The following is a 20,744-nucleotide window of genomic DNA, read 5'->3' on the forward strand; positions in this document are numbered from 1 at the left end:
TAAGTATTTTCCCATCTTCTGTAAAACAAGACACGTTTATAATTAGAGAAAATGATGTATATGGTAAAAGTGGTACAGAGGGATATGATTTTAAGTGACGATTATAAAGATTTACCTTTAAAATGTATACATGTACAGTTCCCATGTCTACAAACACTTCTTTACAAAGTGTGCGAAATAAGGAATATATTTTTTTACGACTTTTGTCTCTCTGGGGACTGAGCCTAGGGCTTACACTGATCTAAGCTCCAAGGTTCCTCTTGTCCTCCTCCTTTCCTTCCTCCTCGTCCTCCTTCAAGTAGTGCTCAGGACTAAACCCAAGGTTTTGTATATCTGAGCAAGTGCCCTGCCACTGAGACTTCCCCAGCCCTGGACAAAATTCTGAAAGTGAAGCTCACGGATGTCTTTCCTCACCCTCGGCTCTCTCTTTCTTGTTCCTTGTTATTGTTCATTCATCCTTTTCTCTCTTTGTTCTATTTAAGCTTTATTTATCTTAAGGTATTGGCACTATTTAAAAAATATTTATCTGTGTATGTGTGTGTGTGTCTGTGTGTGCATGAATATGTGTTTGTATGTGCATGCATTCATGTGTGTGTATGTGTGTCTGTATGTGTGTGCATGTGTGTGTGTGCGTGCATGTGTGCATGAATGGGCAGTTTGTCACAGTGTGTGTGTAGGGTGGAGTAGAGCCTTGGATGATGTCAACCATTTATCTTGCTTAAGATAGGATCTGTCTTGTTTGATGTTGCACTGTTATTCCAGGCTAGGTGTTCTGGAAACTCTTGTGGAATCTCCCATCGCCACTTCCCATCTCATTGTAGAAGGACCAAGATTACAGACCCAAGCACTGCAACTTTTACCTGTGTTCCAGCGATGTGAACTGAGAGCATCAGTCTTGGACAGCAAGTGCTTTACTCACTGAGCTATCCCCCATAGCCAGGAACACACTTTTAATGCCAAGATTTAGTTTAAAGATGCTGGCAGGGATCAAAACAAATTCAAATGCCAAAGACACATGCTTTCCCAATTACAGCTTGAGTTTTCTAGGTGTTGTAGGGCAAGGCAGGGGTTAGTTTTTATGATGTTCTCATGCTGAAGTTTATACAAACGTGAAGATACATCCCATAGGGTTCACACAGTACCTACCAGCAACAGGCAACCTTTTCAGCAGGTCACTGACGTCTTTATCTGTAAGCTCTATGCCTATGCTTCCGAGCACTTTTTGTGTGACTTTAGCATCAATCTTTCCTCCTTTAGGGAAAAATAATGGAAATTATAAAAGTGAAAATTGCTTGCTGACTTTGGCTGACAAAACTAAGTTTGTACAAAACACATGGAAATGTGTTCAAATTCGTAGAAATTATGCATTTGTGATGGTGTAAATGACCTCAGAAGTCATACTGTCACAGTTGTGTCTTAACATTTTCTGAGTTAGAGTAGATGTTAAGTATTTTGGATGAATGATGCTTGGTGTTGACTGGGCTATCATGGTGAAATGCAGCATAAAATAAAAAGGAGGTTGTAGAATGATGTCATCATACAGGTGAGGCAGGTACAGGATAGAATGAGGCCTTTCATTGGATGAGAAGGAAGGATGGTGGGAGAAAAGTTTGAAGGAAGAGGAGTAGACAGGAACAGAAGACAGGAGAAGGCGGCAGAGAAGCCGTGGCGGAGAGAACATGGAAGCTGACGTTAAGATTCCACTCTGTGTACTTACAGGTTGTTTGAATGTTCTTGAGGGATGGATGTGTATAGGGTTTTGCATGTTTAGGTGGCGATTATATCTTATCAACTGGATCAGAGGTCATTATGTTGTGTGTTCTTTCATGTGGCGATTTAAGTGTGAGAGAGTGTGTGGCAGCTGGGACACTGAACTGCCATGGAATTGGGATGTGTGTTTCTGGCATGGTGGCAACCTGCCTTGGGGACTGGATGGGTAGAAAGATTGCTGCCAGGCTCAGAGAGAGGCCTTTGGCAGTGTGATATGGAATGGAGCAAATCAGGTGAGAGGCTTTGCTGACTGAGACTAAGATATCTAGCAGAGATCTTGGGACACTGTAGTGCCGGACCTAGAACAGGTAAAAAGACTGTTTTATTTTTTTATAATTTTACAACAACAGGAGGTTTCCGAATAAGTGTAGAACTCGTTGTACATATATATCATCACAGGATTTTGCCAAAATGGATTAAACAAATATAATTTTCATGCCAGTTAAAAATTTTGAAGCCAATGACAAGATAAGAAAACTTTAAGTGTATGCATGTAATATATATGTGTATTATTTGCACACACCTACATATGTATGTATTGTGACAGGATCCTTCTATTTAGCCTTGGCTGGTCTGGAACTCCCTACTGGAGAACAGGTTGGCCTTGAACTCCTGTATTCCTCTTGAATGCTGGAATTACTGGGGTAAACTATCTTACAGTGCAGCCCTGGCTGGTCTGGTACTCGCTAAGTATCCAGATTGGCTTTGTGGCAAGTCTTCTGCCTCAGCCTCCAGAATGTTGAAATGACTACATGCCAGCTGAGAAAATTCAATTTAAAAAAATGTATGTAAGTGTGAAGCTCTTGTGTAGTAGCTTTTACGAAATGTCTGCCTTACCAGTCAGTTTTCTTATTTCTTTCAGCATTGTCTGAAAATTGGTCATCCCAGAAGCTGCAAAAGGCCACAATTTACATTACACATAACTGTGCACTAATGCAGAGATAAATAGGACTTTAAATAGGACTTTTTCTTACGATTTTTAAAAAAAATCACAGCATAATGGCATACACAGATGAATGTGAAACGAGGAAAATTACTCTTGCCATATGTTATCTAGTAATATCATCATCTACTCTCTCTCTCTTTTTTTTTTCAAAACTTCCACCTTACACAGGCAAGACTATTGCCTTATTCAGTAGACAAAGGTACTTGCTGCCAAGCCTGATGACTTGAGTTCAATTCCTGGGACACACATGGTGGAGGAGAGAACAGATTCCAAAAGGTTGTCCTTAGATCTACATACTCATCATAGCACACATTGCCCAACACACACACACACACACACACACACACACACACACACACACACCCCGCATGCGCGTGCATGCACGTACACACTACTAATCTTAATCTTTGTGTATAATTTGCATCTTCCTCTTCAGGACTTGTCTCTTTAGTTTATCTACTACGAGGTCCTCAAACCAGTGCAACCTGTTAGAAGTGAAGATGTAGCATATTTAATTTTTCGTTTTTCAAAAAAAAAAAACTTGTGTGTAAGTGCTGTGCCTATATGTGTGTCTGTGCATTATATGTGTGTGCGAGACCCACAAAGCCCAAAAGAGAGCATCAGATCCTTTGCAACTGGAGTTACAGATGGCTGTGAGGGACCATGTGGGTGCTGGGAATCAAACCCTGGACCTCTTCAAGAGCAACACATGCTCTTAACTGCTGAGCTATCATTCAGCCCAAAGGTGTAGGATATTTCAGGACAAGAAAAAGAATAACTAGAAACTTTGCCTATTATTGGTATTTCTTATACTAAAGGACGTGGCATTGCTATGTGATCTCATTCTTCCTCAGGGGGTTATTTCTATTACTGTCAGGAACCATAATGGGACAAGCTAAGAACTAGCAGGTGATCTTCCTGAGATAGTCTGCTTTGGATTAATATATAATCTGTGACAGGTTCATTCTTATTGAGCAAGGCTGTAGGAGAGTTCATTTTTTAGGAAAGATTCCCGCTATTAATATGCTTTTCCTGTTATTATTAAATATATAACAATCACTAAGTAATAACACACCCCTTTGGAGCAGATCTCTGCAGATCCATGAAGATGTACTGTCTTGTAGCAGTGCTGTATAGACAAATAGATGACTTCCTAAGTCTTATTATGATCCTTTAAGAATTCCTAAAATTATATCAGTGACTGTTACGCTCTTTTATAGTGGGACTGCTATTAGGTCCTCTTCTGATAGTCAAAACTGCAATGAGAACTCTGCCAGTCTCCCAGGTGTCACCGTTAATTGCTCTTAGAGAGTAACCAGACTTTCTCCTACTCAGAGCACATTCCAAGAGGTTGTAAAACAACTAGCCAAAGGTCACAGAAAGGGAGCTAACTATTTATTATAGGTGCTAGGACAGAGGATAAAAAATATTGACTGAGTTTATCTATACAAAACTTCACTAATAACTTAGTTATGGTTTTAAACTTCGGTGAACTTGTGGAGCTGTGACAGGTGATGGATGTTTAGTCAGATAATTACTCCTAATGGATATGCATGTAAACATTCTCTGTTGTAAACTTCTATTTCAATTTATGACTTAATTTTTTGTGTGAACTTTGTAACATGTGACCATGTATTCTAAAAGATGTATAAGTACTGAGAACAAAGAAGAGAGAGAAGAATTTTTTTCCCTTAGAAGAATTTTTTTCTTTTTTCCCTCCTGGAATAATTTTTCTCTTACTAGAATTTTTTGCCTTTTCCCACTTAGAGAAGATTTTTTTTTTCTCCTTTCCCTGCTTAGGATCTTTCCACTTTTCTCCTTAGATAGCTTTCATAGGAAGCTTTTTACAAGTTAGTAATAAACACTATAATCACTTTTCTAAGTGTCCCTTTTTCTTCCTGAGATTTCTGATTAGCAGGCTGAAAGTTAGGGCTGTGCAGTTCCTGCTGAAAGGGTTATTTACTTAATCTGCTGCTGTTTTAGGAAGAGGTGCTAAATTTCAGAGACTGCAGTTTCTGGCTTCAGAGGAACACAAAAGGTAGGTCAGCTACAGTAGCACAGTAACTTAGACTTAGATAAGTAAACTTTTTATTATTATACAGCAACCCTAAATATCTCATAAGACAAAGTCTTACTCTCCACCAACACTCTTCCTCTCCACTGCCTCAAGAAGAACCAACAAGAAGACCCCCCCACCAGGGCTGGCCCCCTCATCATGTTACAAATACCCCAAACACTCAATATGGCAGATTGAAGTTTTGAGAATTCTTACAGAATGTATATATGTTAGACTTCTGTGGATCATAAGAAGAAAACATACGGACAAGAGTAAAGAAAGATCAAGACCAACCAAGACAGTTTGTCTCTCTTTAATCAGTGTGATAGAAGGAAAAAGACCCTACAAGGTAAGCACAGGATTGCAAAAACTGTCTGATGGTTTAATGATAGCAAGACAATTAGGCTTTAAGAATCAATGATGTTTATAATGGACTTCCTATCATGTCTAGCAACATAGGGAAACCTAATTGTAGGATAATATTTTAAGCATGCAAAAAAATGACTAATTAGAATTCTATGCTCAGGGAACATATCTATTGGGCGCTCTCTCTCTCTCTCTCTCTCTCTCTCTCTCTCTCTCTCTCTCTGTTTTACACAGATAGGCTCTCAATATATAGCTTAGGGTAGTCTTGAACTTGCAATCCTTCTGCTTCAGCCCCTTGAGTAGTAGGATTACAAGCATACGAGCATGTGCCTTGTGCTTAACTGACAAAGTATTTGTCAATAATATTTGCTTCTGGCAGAGGTGGCAGAAGAAAAGAGATTCCAAAGGCAAGTTGGAGATGCAAAAAGGACAAAAAGCTAAGAATATGTGTACAATTGAGTAAATCTGAATGAATATCGGTGTTATAAAACATTATACTACTACATGCTTAATTTTGACTGTCAACTTGATGGGAATGTAAAATCACCATGGAAACAAATTTCTAAGCACGTCTATAAGGGGTTATCTAGACTAGGTCGAGGTGGGAAGATGCATCCTTTCTTGCTTGGTGTTCTGGGTGGAATGACGAGAAGGGAGTTGAGTGCAGGCACTCTTTGTTCTCTCCTTTCTGACTGTGGATGTGACTTTCAGCTCCTGCCAGGAAACCATCCCTGACACAAAGGACCACATTTCCTAAAAGGGAAGTCCAAAGTCCCTCCTTCCTAAGTTGCTTTTGTCAGGTATTCAGCACAGCAAGGAGACATACAACTAAAACAACTACCTAAGGCTTTCTAAATTAAAATAAAGCAGTGTAGAACACTGACGCAGCTGGGGGAGGAGGCATGCGACTTTAATCCCAGCAGAGGCAGGTGGATCTCTGAGTTCAAGGCCAGCCTGGTCTACATAGTGAATTTCAGGACAGCCAGGGCTACACTGAGAAACCCCATCTTGAAAAATAAACAAAATAAAACAAAGCCATTAACGAAGGGAAGGAGGCAAAAAGAGGTAAAATATCCTTAGGTCCTTCTTTCATCCACGAGGATTTTAAATTGGAGACCCAGGTTCACATCATTCATAGCAAATCTCACTGACTTCAGTGACTGGGCTAATCAAATACTGAGATCACCGGGAGCAAAAGGAACAGAAGAGTGCTGGATATTGAGAGAAATTAGGAGGCAGTTTTTGAATACAAATCAAAGAGACATCCAGGGACTGTCCCTGCAATCAGTAAGAGGACTGCATTCTTGGCAGTGTAAAAGGACTGGAAGTATATTTTGTTACATTTTATTTACATGTGTATGTGTGTGTGTGTGCCTATTCTATTGCTGTGATAAAATGCCATGACTAAGATAACTTATAGAAGGAAGCATTTAATTGGGTGGGGGGTGGAGGGGAGCTTGCTTAGCTTACAGTTTCAGAGGTTTATGCCTAGACCATCATAACAGAGCAGTAGCTGAGAGATCACATCTAATCATAAGTTATAGGCAGAACAACTAGGACTGGGCCTAGCATGGACTTTTGAAACCTCAAAGTCTACCACCAGTGACTTCTTACAATAAGGCCATGCCCACTCCATGAAGGCCACACCTACTCCAACAAGGCCACACCTCCCAATCTTTCCCAGATAGTTCTACTAACTGGGAATTAAACATTCATACATAAGATCCATGGGGGCCATTCTCATTCAAACTCTCACTGTGTATACATTTGTGTAGGTGCACATGTCATCATACCATGCAGTTGTCAGAGGACAACTTGTGGGAGTCTGTTCTCTCCTGTCTGATTCTTTTGAAAAGAAGAAAAAAACATTGCAGCTTAAAATTGCTAGTCTATCCAAGAGTTGAGGCCAGGAAAGACTCTTGTGGGCAGTCCTTAAATTAGGAATAACAGACAAAGAAGTACATATATTACAAGGTAGAGAAATAGATAGTTTGATGACATAGCTTTTAGAAACTGAAACGATGTAATTAATATGAAATTAGCAACCTTTTCAGTGTCGTAGGCTGTTTTCCTTCACTGTCCCTTAAATAAAGATGTGTCACCTGTAACACACTGTAGCACATATATCATATACATCAAAATTAGTGAAAATATACTAAACCAAAATGTGCTCTTACATGGTCTGGATCATTCTTTAATATATATATATATTAAATATATATATATGCATATATATATATGCATCATACAGATGATGCTTCTGGAGGCATAAGTGCCTAAGGGTAAGAGTCCCTGAAAGGTCTGATAACATCCATATGCTTACAGTCAGCTGGAAGGTTTTCTGACAGTTCTTTTACTTTCTCATCTGACAGCTTGATCTTCAAATTTTCGAGAACATTTTCCATGTTATTGACATTAACCGTCCCACCTAAAGAAAGAATCAGGAATACCAAACAAATGTAGTTAACTTTCACTGATCCCTCATATTATGGCTGTCAGCCAGAATGTCAACAACCCAAATATTCACAGTGCATAGACATGGCCAAAATGGAAAGGGAACTGAAAACACCCTTTCTCAGTCCAGAGGAAAATCCCAAGGAACCCATTGTTCCATCAGTTACAATGGTAGGGACTAGGAAGCTCACTTTAGTTTGCTGAGTTAATGACCACTCCCCCGCCTTAGCCAATTCTTTATTTCACATTTTCTATGTGGAGCCAGATTTGAATTTGACTTTTTGTCAAGAGCCAATACCGTCAGGAAAATGAAAAACTATTTGGAAATGGTGGCTGTGAAGACAGGAGAGTAAGTATGGGGTTAGTGTGGGAAAAATGGTCTCTATCAGAGGTCGACTAGGGCATGGCACAGGTAGGAGGCGAGGACTCTTGTTCTCTTTCTTCTCATTGTGCTCCTCACCTCCGAAAGATTTCAGCTCATCTATCAATCTTCTCTCATGTATGTTTCCTTCATCTGAAAAACAGGGGCACACGCATATCACAGAAAAGTGGTGCCAGCAACTCGGTGAGACAGCGCGAAGCCATCAACTCAGTCAGGGGCTTCTTTGTTTTGACTTATATTTGATATTTTGCCTTCCCAAGAGTACCAAAGCATGGAACAGAGAACATTTTTAGAGCACATGTTTAACTGAATAGAAATATCTAGTCATTTGTTGCAAACATCACACAGGAATACAAACACATCTTTTCTTTGCTTCTCTTTTCTTATCTTCCTTGTTTCTCCCACTTCCCTCTTCCCACCAGCCTCACTTCCTCCTTACATCTCCCAAGTCGACTTTCATTACAAGGGTGAAATGGTACATAATGTTGGCTTTCATCTCCAATCATAGGAAATCAAGAAAAGAGAGCTGCTGAAAAAACAAAATTATGCTTTGTGTGTTAAGAAAAATGTCATTTGAAAAAAAATTTGGCAGCTCTGGAAAAAAAACAAAACCAACCAACCAACCAACAAACCAACCAACCAACCAATCAGTCAATCAACCAACCAAATAACCAATCAACCAACCACCAAACAACCAACCAATTAACCAATTAACCAACCAACCAACCAATTAACCAACCAACTAACCAATCAACCAACCACCAACCAACCAACCAATTAACCAACCAACCAACCAACCAATTAACCAACCAACCAATCAATCAACCACCATCCAACCAACCAATTAACCAACCAACCAATCAACCAACCCAACCACCAACCAACCAACCAATTAACCAACCAACCAATTAACCAACCAACCAATTAACCAACCACCAACCACTACCACCACTACAACAATAACAACCACCATCCTAGGATACAGTCACTTATATCAGAAGATAAAATTTGCTTTTTATACATGTCTTAACACTAACTGGACTTTCTTTAATACTCTCACAGTGTTTGAAAAGCTCACCATCAACTGGTAGATTTTTAATCAGTTCCACCTGTTCTTTGGGTGTCAATGTTATCCCAGTATCTTCCACAAAAGTTTTCACATCTTTGATATTAACTTTTTCTCCTTCAAAAAACAGAAATGGTAAGTATAGTCTGCAATATGAAGAGATATCTAAACAGCAAAAGGCATGGAAGAAAATTGTCCATGTTTTTTATATTACACAATGTAACTGTTATGGAAAAAAGGCACAGAGAGACTTTATTCAAAGCAGAATAAACAGGAGGACAATCAGAACACGTTTCACTCTGGGGAGAGAAGCTATTTTATTACACTTTATTTAAAAATTATTTGTCTGTTGTATATGCATGTGTGGGTATATTTGTGGGTGCATGTGCATGTGCAGGTATGTGTGGGCATGGAGGTCAGAGGTCAGCCTCAGCTGGGGTCCTTCAGTGGGCCATACACCTTGAGATTTTGAGACAGTGTATCTCACTGGCTTGGAGTTCATACAGTATGATAGGTTGGCCTACCAGAAAGCCCCAGGGATCCACCTAGCCCTACCTTCCCAGTACTAAGATTAAGAGGGTGCCCTCCACAACTTGCTTTTATATAGGTGCCAGGGTTTGAACTAAGGGCCGCATGTTTGCTAGTCTAGATGAGGGATGCAGTACACTGACAGGACTCCAGGGTTTTGTTTATATGCCTCCCTTGCTTGTGTATTTATGTGCTATTGAAAAGACATGAGATATTAAAATTTAGGGCTTTAAAGTTTATATAACTTTTAACTTGCCTAGAACTGAGTTCACATCTGTCAGTACTTTTTTCAAAGGGATACTTCGGCTAGCTGTAATACAGAACACAAATGATTAAGATGAGGACATAGAACTTAGAAAAATTATAGATTAGGATGTAATAGGAGAATATACATTTTACTAATCTACTTGTGTTTACCATAAATGTATATTTCCTGTTTTGGATTCAGAATTCCTCATTAGAATTGTGGACTGTGGCCATTATCTTGAACACAGGGTTTGGCTGTTGTATGTGTCATGTCTTCATGGCACTTAAGAACCATATCTTCAGTCTTTGAATCTTTAGTTGCCTTCTAAGTATGGTAGTGACACCATTCAAAATCTCTCTCTCTCTCTCTCTCTCTCTCTCTCTCTCTCTCTCTCTCTCCTCTTTTTTGTGCCTCTCTGTTTCTGTCTTTTTTCTCCTTTCTCTCCTCTCTCTCCTCTCCTCTCTTTCTGTTTCTCTCTTCTCTCTCTCTCTCTCTCTTGCTGTCATCTCTGTCTCTCTATTCTCTTTCCTCTTTTTCTGTGTCTCTCTGTTGCTGTCATCTCTCTCCTCTCTCTCTCCCCGTCTCTCTGTCTCTGTCCCTCACATTTAATGTAGATATTGAGCAAGATGCTTCCTATCCTCCATCTAGTCCTGATACATTGTGCCCCCCATGTTACCCACTTCCGTATTCATCTCATGTCACTGATATTTTAGGAAATATTAATGGTGTTCTACTGTTTCCCACTGTAGATCCTTCTCTCTGTCTTTGTAATTCATTCACTTTTCACCACTGCTCCCATTTTCTTTATTCCTAGAAGTCCCTGGCCTGTCAGTGTGCTCTCAGCATTCACTGGGACAGCATGGTGACTTCAGATGCCAAAAAGACAAAGAGACTCAGCATTCTTTCTTGTTTTCAGGCCAAATTTCTCTCCATAAAAATATCTTAAATTCTCAGATCAATCTAATTGTAGATTAAGGTGTGTGTGTGTGTGTGTGTGTGTGTGTGTGTGTGTGTGTGTGTGTTTTGTTTTGTCTAAATGACCTGGAACTTACTAGGTAGCACAAAGTGGCCTTGGACTTCTAGGAATCCCTCTGTCTCTGTCTCTCGAGTGCTGAGGTTGTAGGCATGCAGGAATTCTTACACTTATTCCCTAGATTCTGTGCCCCTTTCCCCCTCCCCATAAACCCCCTTGTGCTTACCACCCGCAGTTTGCTTCTGCATCACCTTCTTCATTTCTCTGTTTTTGAGTTTCAGATCCAAGTTCATGAGGAGCGTCTTCAGCTTATTGGGATCAACTCTTCCACCTTAAAAAAAAAAAAAAAAAAAGACAGGAATTCGAGCAAACTCCAATCTAGACATAAAGACTTCTCTTGCTAAATTAGAGTAACATTCCCCGTGCCTAACTACGGTTAAGAACTAATTAGGCTGGGTGTGGAGGCTATGTCTTTATTCCCAGGATCTGGGAGGCAGAGGCAGGTGGATCTTTATGAGTTAGAAGCCAGCCTGGTCTTCACAGAGAGTTCCAGGACTTCATAGTGAGACTTTGTCTCAGGAAACAGAGGCAAATAAACATAGAATAAAAAAATTAGAAAATTATTTGAAAGTGGTTTGGCAATGACGTTCCTTTAAAGTTTTTATGGCTTTTGGGCTACCACTTTCCACTCTTCACAGAATGAGAAGGGCGAATGTACTTGTAGTTTTATGTATGATAGATAAAACGGAAACCAAACGGCACCTCTAGGGATTAAATATCTACTTAAGTGGCTGGTGTTGAGCTTATTTTTATTCCACAGAAAAATATAGCTACATATAATTATTATATAGGATGGTTACAGTAAGAGAACAGTTTTTAATTGGGTAGAGTTGTGGCATCATGTAGAGTACAGAAATTGAAATCACTGTCCTAGCAAAAATAGTCATGTCCTGCATGACACGAATGGTGCCTGTGATTATATCTGCCATCACCCAGCAAGCACATTAGTTACTTGTGAATCTCAAACACATTTATCCCTTGGTTGGATGAATGGGTACTCCATACGCCCATCACAAATCAGTTACTTCATCTCAACTGCAGGCATGATAATTGCTTCCGGCACTGAAGGGAGTGACTGTTAGAGTAAACCAGGACACGTGTGCAAACTTCCAATGGGGTGTTAGAGCACTTCTGACAATATGAAAATTTTGGTATTTTAATTATAAATGGCTTAAAGATATCAAGTGGTTATGACTAGGTAACTGGACTCTTGAGTTGCAGTATTTTTTATTTTATTTTATTAAATGACAGTTCCCAGATGAGCATTGTGGTGGTTCGAATCCAGCACAGTGATGGTCAAGCTCTCAGGAGATCCATCCAAGACACACAGAAATAGAGCTGTGTGTTCAAGGCTGATTCCTTTCAACTTGATGCTGACCTAAGTTACATACCAACTACATACAAAAACATGATCAATACATAGAAGAGCTACCAGAGGAATCATAAACTAGGAGAAAAGGACAAACAAAGGCTGAGACTATCAAACCAGTCCTATTTGTCACTTTCTCATGACATCCGTCACTCACCTTTGTAAGACTTGAGAGTTGACAGGAGTCTATTCCGAAAAACATTATTATTTTCTGTTAAAAAAAAAAATCACAGTTCAGGTCAGAGAATGTCTTGGAGAATACAGAGTCAGACTTTTTCATGCTGTGGCTGACTTACGAAGTCCGTCTCCACCTTCAAGTCATGATGAACTTGAAGACGAAGACCATGACGGTACAGAGTGAGCATTTGGTTAGAGGGTGAGAGCTCAGGTTTAAATGCTCAGGCTTGGCTTCTGACTGGCTGGTGGCCTTAGGCAGATCTATACCTGCCATTCCTGCACTGTAACCTTGGGATGAGTGCTATCACAGTGTGGGGAAGTTGGCTCCTGAGCACCATTAGGACTAAGGTAACTAAACTATTATTACTACATCTACCTCCACAACAAACACTGGCTGATGTAAGAGAGCGGAAACCCCACAATTCATTGTTCTTATCTGTCTTCTTTTCCATCTTTAAATATTATTTTTAAAAGGCATTTATTTTTACTTTTTATGTCTATGAGCATTTGCTTGCATCTATGTCTGTGCATATCATGCTTGCTGGTATATTTGAAGGCCAAAAAGGGCACCAGATTCCCTGAAATTGGGGAGACAGATGGCTGAGAACCAAAGCTGGGTCCTCTACAAGAGCAACAAGGTTTTCTTTTCTTTTTTTATTGGATTTTTAAATTTACATTTCAAATGTTATCTCCTTTCCCAGTTTCCTGTCCATAAACCCCCTATCCTACCCCCCTTTCTTCTATTCGTGTGTTCCCCACCCATCCACCCATCCTTCCCTCCTCCCCAACTTGACATTCCTTTACGCTGGAAGGGGGAGAGGGGTCGAGCCTTGACAGGACCAAGGGATTCTCCTCCCACTGGTGTCCAACAAGGCCATCCTCTGCTACATATGCAGCTGGAGCCATGGGTCTATCGGTGTGTATACTTTGGATGGTGGTATAGTTCCTGAAACCTCTGGTTGGTTGGTATTGTTATTTTTATGGGGTTGCAAACCCCTTCAGCTCCTTTAATCCTTTCTCTAACTCCTCAGTTCTTGGTTCAATGGTTGGATGTGAGCATCTGCCTTTGTATTTGTCAGGCTCTGGCAGAGCCTCTCAGGAGATAGCTATATTAGGATCCTGTCAGCATGCACTTCTTGGCATCAGCAATATTGTCTGGGTTTGGTGGCTGTATTTATATGGGCTGGATCCCCAGGTGGGGCAGGCTCTGGATGGCCTTTCCTTCAGTCTCTGCTCCAAACTTTGTCTCCATATCTCCTCCTATTAATATTTTTGTTCCCCCTTCTAAGAAGGACTGAAGCATCTGCACTTTGGTTGTCCTTCTTCTTGAGCTTCATGTGGTCTGTGGATCATATCATTGGGTATTCCGAACTTTTGGGCTAATATCCACTTATCAGTGAGTGCATACCATGTGTGGTTTTCTTTGTGATTGGGTTACCTCACGCAGGATGATGTTTTCTAGTTCCATCCATTTGTCTATGAATTTCATGAAGTCATTGTCTTTTTTTTTCTCTTTTCTTTTTTTCAGAGCTGGGGACCAAACCCAGGGCCTTGCGCTTGCTAGGCAATCGCTCTACCACTGAGCTAAATCCCCAACCCCGAAGTCATTGTTTTTGATAGCTGAGTAGTACTCCATTGTGTAGATGTATCACATTTTCTATCCATTCCTCTATTGAGGGACATCTGGGTTCTTTCCAGCTTCTGGCTGTTATAAATAAGGCTGCTATGAACAAAGTGGGCATGTATCCTTGTTATATGTTGGAATATCTTTTGGATATATGCCCAGGACTGTTAATATCTGGGTCCTCAGGTAGTACTATGTTCAGTGTTCTGAGGAACTGCCAGACTGATTTCCAGAGTGGTTGTACCAGCTTGCAATCTCACCAACAATGGAGGAGTGTTCCTCTTTCTCCACATCCTCGCCAGCATCTGTTGTCCCCTATGTTTTTGACCTTAGCCATTCTGACTGGTGTGAGGTGGAATCTCAGGGTTGTTTTGATTTGCATTTCCCTGATGACTAAGGATATTGAACATTTCTTTAGGTACTTCTCAGCCATTCGATATTCCTCAGCAGAGAATTCTTTGCTTAGCTCTGTACCCCATTTTTAATAGGGTTATTGGACTCTCTGGAGTCTAACTATTATTGTGTGAGGTGTAATGGTGTTTTCTTTTTTTTTTTTTTGGTTCTTTTTTTTTGAGAGCTGGGGACCTTTTTACGACTTTTATTGAAAATTGATTTTATCTGGAATGGCTACCCAGCCGACTATCCTTGCTTGGAAAGTTGTTTTCCAGCCTTTTTGAGCTGTCTCTCCACCGTTAGAATGAGCCAACCCAACCCTGGGGAGTCTAACTGAATAGTGAGTTCTTTGTATAGTTTTTTTCTCTTTTGTTTTTTGGATATTAGCCCTCTATCAGATGTAGAATTGGTAAAGATCTTTTTTCCAATCTGTTGGTTGCCGTTTTGTCCTAATGATCAGTGTCCTTTAAAGTCCTTATAAACTTGACCTTTTTCCAGCTTTTAATATTCTTTCTTTATTTTTATGCTTGGTGTTTGACTATTGCGTGACGGGAGGTCTGGTCCCATTTGTCCTTTTTAGGTTAGGGAAGTTTTTCGATTTTGTTGAAGATATTTCTGGTCTTTTAGAGCATAAGTCATTGGGGTTCTGTTCAGAAATTTTTAATGCCCATGTGTCTGTTGCGAAGCTCAGATTCACAGGCTCTTCCCCACTTTTTCTTCTATAAGTTTGGAGTGTATTATCTTGATTTTCCTGGAGTTCTTTTGGAGATCCTTGATCCACTTGTACTTGAGCTTGTTTATTTACTAAGGGAGGCTTTTGGTAGAATGGATCTAGATCTTGCATTCTTCTACATGCGACCTCCAGTTGAACCAGCACTATTTAGATTTGAAAATGCTATCTTTTTCTACTTGATGGTTTTGTTTGCTCCTTTGTCAAACATCAAAGGTTGACCATAGGTGTGGGTTCATTTCTGGGTCTTCTGGCATTTTAGTGGGTCTATTCCATTGGTCTATCTGTCTGTCTCTGTACCAATACCATGCAGTTTTTATCACTATTGCTCTGTAATATAGCTTGAGTTCAGGGATAGTGATTCCCCCGGAAGTTCTTTGATTGCTGAGGATAGTTTTTGCTATCCTGGGTTTTTTGTTATTCCAAATGAATTTGCAAATTGCTCTTTAAAACTCTATGAAGAATTGAGTTGGAATTTTGATGGGGATTGCATTGAATCTCTAGATTGCTTTTGGAAAGATGGCCTTTTTTTAAATTTTTATTATTATTATTATTTTTTTTTACAATCCATCTTCTTACAATTAATCCTGCCAATCCATGAGCATGGGAGATCTTTCCATCTTCTGATTATTATCTTCAATTTCTTTCTTCAGAGACTTGAAGATCTTTTTTTATTTCAGAGATTTTTTGACTTGCTTGGTTAGAGTCACACTGAAGTATTTTATATTATTTGTGACTATTGTGAAGGTTGTCGTAATTTCTTTCTCAGCCTGTTTATCCTTTGAGTAGAGGAAGGCTACTGATTTGTTTGAGTTAATTTTATATTCAGCCACTTTGTTGAAGTGGTTTATCAGGTTTAGTAGTTTTCTGGTAGAAGTTTTGGGGTCATTTAAGTATACTATCACATCATCTGTAAATAGTGATATTTTGACTTCTTCCTTTCCAATTTGTATCACTTTGACCTCCTTTTGTTGTCTGATTGTTCTGGCTAGGACTTTGAGTACTATATTGAATAGGCAGGGAGTGAGTGGGCAGCCTTATCTAGTCCCTGATTTTAGTGAGATTGCTTCAAGTTTCTCTCCATTTAGTTTGATGTTGGCTACTGGTTGGCTGTATATTGCTTTTACTATGTTTAGGTATGGGTCTTGAAGTCCTGATCTTTCCAAGACTTTTAACATGAAAGGGTGTTAAATTTTGTCAAATGCTTTCTTAGCATCTAATGAGATGATCATGTGTTTTTAAAAGTCTCCCAACCAAAAGAAGTCCAGGACCAGATGGGTTTAGTGCAGAACTCTATCAGACCTTGATGAAAGACCTAATACCAATACTGTCCAAATCATTCCACAGAATAGAAACAGAAGGAACACTACCCAATTCATTCGATGAAGCTACAATTACACTTATATCTAAACCACACAAAGACCTAACAAAGAAAGAGAACTTCAGACCAATTTCTCTTAGGAATATCGATGCAAAAATAATAAAATCATCACAAATGAATCCAAGAACACATCAAAACGACCATCCATCATCCCAGGGATGCAGGTATGGTTCAGTATATGGAAATTCATCAACGTAATCCACTGTATAAACAAACTCAAAGGAAAAAGGCAACAAGTTTTCTTAACCAGTCATCTCTGGCCCCTTAGTTTTTAAATATACTTTATCTTTTGAGAACTTAATACATGTATATACTGTATTTCAATCATATTTACTCCCTAATTTCCCCCATGTCTTCTTCCTGACTTTGTTCTCTGAGAAACACATGCATGTACACATGCTTCATTTGTGCCCCTGAAGGTGAGAAGATGGGGTAGAATCCTTTGGACCTGGAGTCACGGGTTCTGTGGGCTGTCTGGTGTGGGTGCTGGGAATGGAACTCAAGTCTTCTGAGAGAACAGTGAGTACTCTTAACTGCTGAGTCATCTCTCCAACCTCACCCCTTTAAGATAAGCCCACCCAATCCAATTAGTACTGTTTATTTATGCATGCATGGTTTTAGGGCTGCCATTGGAGTGACCCACCAGGGATGACATTCCTAAGGAAACAGTCTCCTTAGCATCCATCAACGCCTATAGCCTTTCACCTAAGGTGGGGTTGTGTCCCCTCCTCATTTATGCTGGAACCCTGATGTGTCCTCATGCAGAAACCATAGCTGCCTCAGGCTCCTGAGTAAAATGGTCCTGGCATGTTCAGATGCTGTTTCACTACAGTCCTCCCTACCCTGTGGTCCTACCTTGAGTCCTCCCTCCCTCTCTTACCACAAGTTCACCCTACTGCTTCCCTTATCTCACTACAGAAGGGGGACATGCCTGTGGCCTAAGAGGGCAGCAAGAATTCCCTTAGTCTTTAATGGCAAGGTTTTGCTCAAAAGGTTTGCTAACTTCTAACTAGCATAACAATATGGGAAAATTAATTTAGCATCTGATACAAGAATTACCCACAGAAGTAGGGTATTTGTGAGAAGGCACTAAAAAAAAAGTTTAGTTTTAATTTTATATGTATGAGTGTTTGCTTGAATGTGTGTATACCAAATGTGTGCCGGTGTGCCTAGTGTTTGTAGAAACCTGGAGAGGCCACTGAATCCTCTGGAACAAAGTTATAGATTGCTGTACACCACCATGTGTGTGCTGGGAACAGAATTCTTCTCTGCAGGAGCAGACTGTGCTCTAACCACTGACAAATCTCTCAAGCCCAAGAAGAAGCTTGAAAACGTTTTCCTTCCCTTTCCTTTTGATTGTTTCACTGTACAGATCTGACTGTCTTTAAACCACCCCTTCCTCTTTCTTTTCCTCCTCCTCCTCCTCCTCCTCCTCCTCCCCTCCCCCCTCCTCCTCCTCCTCCCCTCCCCCTCCCCCTCCCCCCCTCCCCTCCCCCCCCCCGCCCCGCCCCGTCTTCCAGTATTGGGATTCTAGACATGCTATCATATCTGGCTAAAACCATGCTTTTATAAAGTTTACTTTAAGAGACAGGAGGATGGTTGAGAGTTTGGGACCAGCTTGGGCTATGTAGAGACTTTGAAGTTAACGTTGGCTACAATGTGGGACTTTTCTAATAAAATTAAAATAATACAGGATTATATTGGGAAGATGTTGAGTCTTTTTGTTTAAAGAAGGAGAAGTGAGAGAGATTTGGCCTATTCCCAAACACCGAGAACAAAAACTAGAATGGTTAGGGTTTAGCTTGGGGGGGAGGGGAAACGGATAAGAAAACAACCAAGATTTAGAAAAGTGCCCCAGAGAGAGCAGGACCACTGCTGTGTACTAGAAGAAAGATGTAAGCCCTGCTTTCCACTGTAAAACCGGCAAGAACATATTTTTTTTCCTTCTCAACACCTGATTTTGTGGGAGATTCTTTGAGTATTACACTCTGCATCAGAGGTACAGAATAACAGACTCTTCATAAGGAAGGACTAGAAGAGGGGTACAGGTAACATTTCAACACACATCATGTCAAAATACGTATTTCAGAGGTTGTGGGGAAGGCTCAGTGGTTAAGCACTTGCCCCCTGCTCTAAGAAAGGAGTCAGAATCCCTAGAACCCACATACATGCTGGGAGTGTGTGGCAGCCCGCCTGCAATTCTAGCCTTAGAAAGCAGAGACGGAGATCCCTGAGCAAGTTGGTTAGTGAAACCAGTTAAACTTTCGAGGTCTGGGGTAGGCTGAGAAACCCTGCCTTAAGGAATGAGCTAGAAGAGCGTCCTGGATGTCTCACATCAACCTGGGCCTGCACATGCATGCACATCTACACACCATGCCTACACACAACTAAAATCCAATGCCCACCACACACATATGGAAACGGAATACACACGTGCCTGCACACACGCAGGCACGCAGGCACGCACGCACGTGCGCGCACACACACGCGCGCGCACACACATTTCAAAGAGTAGAACAATAGGCCTAAAGTTTCGGAGGTCTCAGGAACATGCCCACGGCTTACCATCGAACGGCAGCCTTTCCAGCAGGTCCACATACTCTTTATCGTTCACTTCAACTCCTATCTGTTCCACAGTGTTTCTCAGGCCACCGACACCAATCTTTTCTCCTTCAAAAGGCAGAATGTTTACAGGTGAACATCTTAAGAACTTGTAACTCGTTTGAAAACATTTGTTAAAGTGCGTGTGTGTCAGGGGTTGGCACTCATGCTAGGGCTTGTGGAGATCTGAGGACAACTCTGTGTGTCAGTTCTCTCTGTCAACAGTGGGTGCTGGGGACTGAACTGAGGGTGCCAGGATTGCTTTTAGCTTGTAGCTTTCCACACTGGCCTAGCCTGATAATTTAATAAAAAAAAGGGGGGCGGATTTCTAAGAACATGTTATTAATCAATAGGATCTCTGATGTGTCTTTTAAAATAATAGTTATGTGGAGGCAATTTCAGCTTGGAATTAAGTCTTTTCTAAGGACAAAATGGATGAACAAATACAGTGACAGAGGTCAAAAGAAGTCAAAGGGAGTCTTTGCACAACAAAGGCACTGGGATGCAGAATGCAATCTACTATACAAATGGCACAGAACTGCTGGTAACAATAATTATACTGACCTATAAAACTGATCACATAGAAAAATATTACCTGGAGCTATCTAAAATGTTTATTTATTAGTGTGCTTACTTAAAATTTAGCTATTTACATATAGCCAAGAAATATTTATAAATGAAAAAAATGTATTCCTGAAAATCACAGGACTTGTTATTAAAAATAAGTCTTGTTTTGGGCATGGTGGCTCACATCTCCAGACCCAGCATGCAGAAGGCAGAGATAGTCGGATCTCTCTGTAAGTTTGAGGCAAGCCTGATCTGCATAGTGAAATCCAGGACAGTCTTGGTTACATAAAGATGCCTCCTCATTAAACAAACAACAATGGAAAGAGAATAAATCTTGTGGATTATTTTGAATACATAAGTTATCAGATAAGTTTGATCTGACAAATAATTATATAAAATGACTATGTTGATATCAACAATATATTGGGGAAACATCTAAGATATTTATAGCATTTGGTTATCTGTGTTGGAGAAACTCACCTACAAAGTCTTTCATTTCTGACACAACGCTTTTTAGATCAACCTTTCCATTTTCTGCACACACAAAAAGAATCACAGACTGATAATGAATTCTACAATCATCCCAAATTGTAGTTCTAGATGCCTACATTTTCAGATAATTAACACCAAGTAGATGAAACATGTCCCTTTTTTCCCCTTCTATTTAATTTCATACATTGTGGTGATTCCTCCCAGCTCAAATCCCCAACTTGAATCCCCAGCTGACGGAACTGTTTGGGAAGGATTAAGAGGTGTGGTATTGTTGGAGATGTGTCATTGTGGGGATGCTTCGAGGTTTCAAAAGACCACTGCCATTCCCACTGTGCTTTCTAAAGCATTAAAACAGTTACTAAAAGATTTGAAAGAAGCTACTTTTAAAATGATCTGGGCTTGTTTTGGTGATACTCTCCAGTGGTAAAGAGGACTCAACTAGCATGTGCAAGGTCCTAGGTTCAATTCCCAGGACTACAAACAGACAAAGGAAAGACCTCCTTTAGCCCATCGTCCTTGATTAGAGTGATGGATAGTGGTGGAGAGTCAACTATTTTTTCAA

General features: G+C 40.3%; 1 protein-coding gene across 1 annotated transcript; it reads right to left on the reverse strand.

Annotated features, from left to right (window-relative positions):
• Positions 1–241: 241 nt before the first annotated feature.
• On the reverse strand, positions 242–20,186 carry LOC116910361. Its single transcript, XM_032914213.1, has 10 exons — positions 20,171–20,186; positions 19,088–19,192; positions 12,375–12,428; positions 11,015–11,119; positions 9,053–9,157; positions 8,053–8,106; positions 7,462–7,566; positions 2,608–2,661; positions 1,147–1,251; positions 242–369 (listed from the first exon to the last, which is right to left on the reverse strand). Exons 1-10 carry the CDS (start codon positions 20,184–20,186, stop codon positions 242–244), a joined length of 831 nt encoding a protein of 276 aa, XP_032770104.1.
• Between the last annotated feature and the right edge of the window lie 558 nt (positions 20,187–20,744).

The sequence above is a fragment of the Rattus rattus genome, chromosome 9, assembly GCF_011064425.1.
Source record: "Rattus rattus isolate New Zealand chromosome 9, Rrattus_CSIRO_v1, whole genome shotgun sequence".
Classification (NCBI taxonomy): domain Eukaryota; kingdom Metazoa; phylum Chordata; class Mammalia; order Rodentia; family Muridae; genus Rattus; species Rattus rattus.

Bases quoted from the DNA above. Each gene is read 5' to 3' on its own strand.
- LOC116910361 (XM_032914213.1), bottom strand. The intron at 9,158-11,014 runs GTAAGCACAAGG...TGTTTTTTGAAG, and splicing joins GCAGAAGCAAACTGCGGGTG to GAGAAAAAGTTAATATCAAA. The intron at 1,252-2,607 runs GTAAGGCAGACA...TTTTCCCTAAAG, and splicing joins AGAAATAAGAAAACTGACTG to GAGGAAAGATTGATGCTAAA.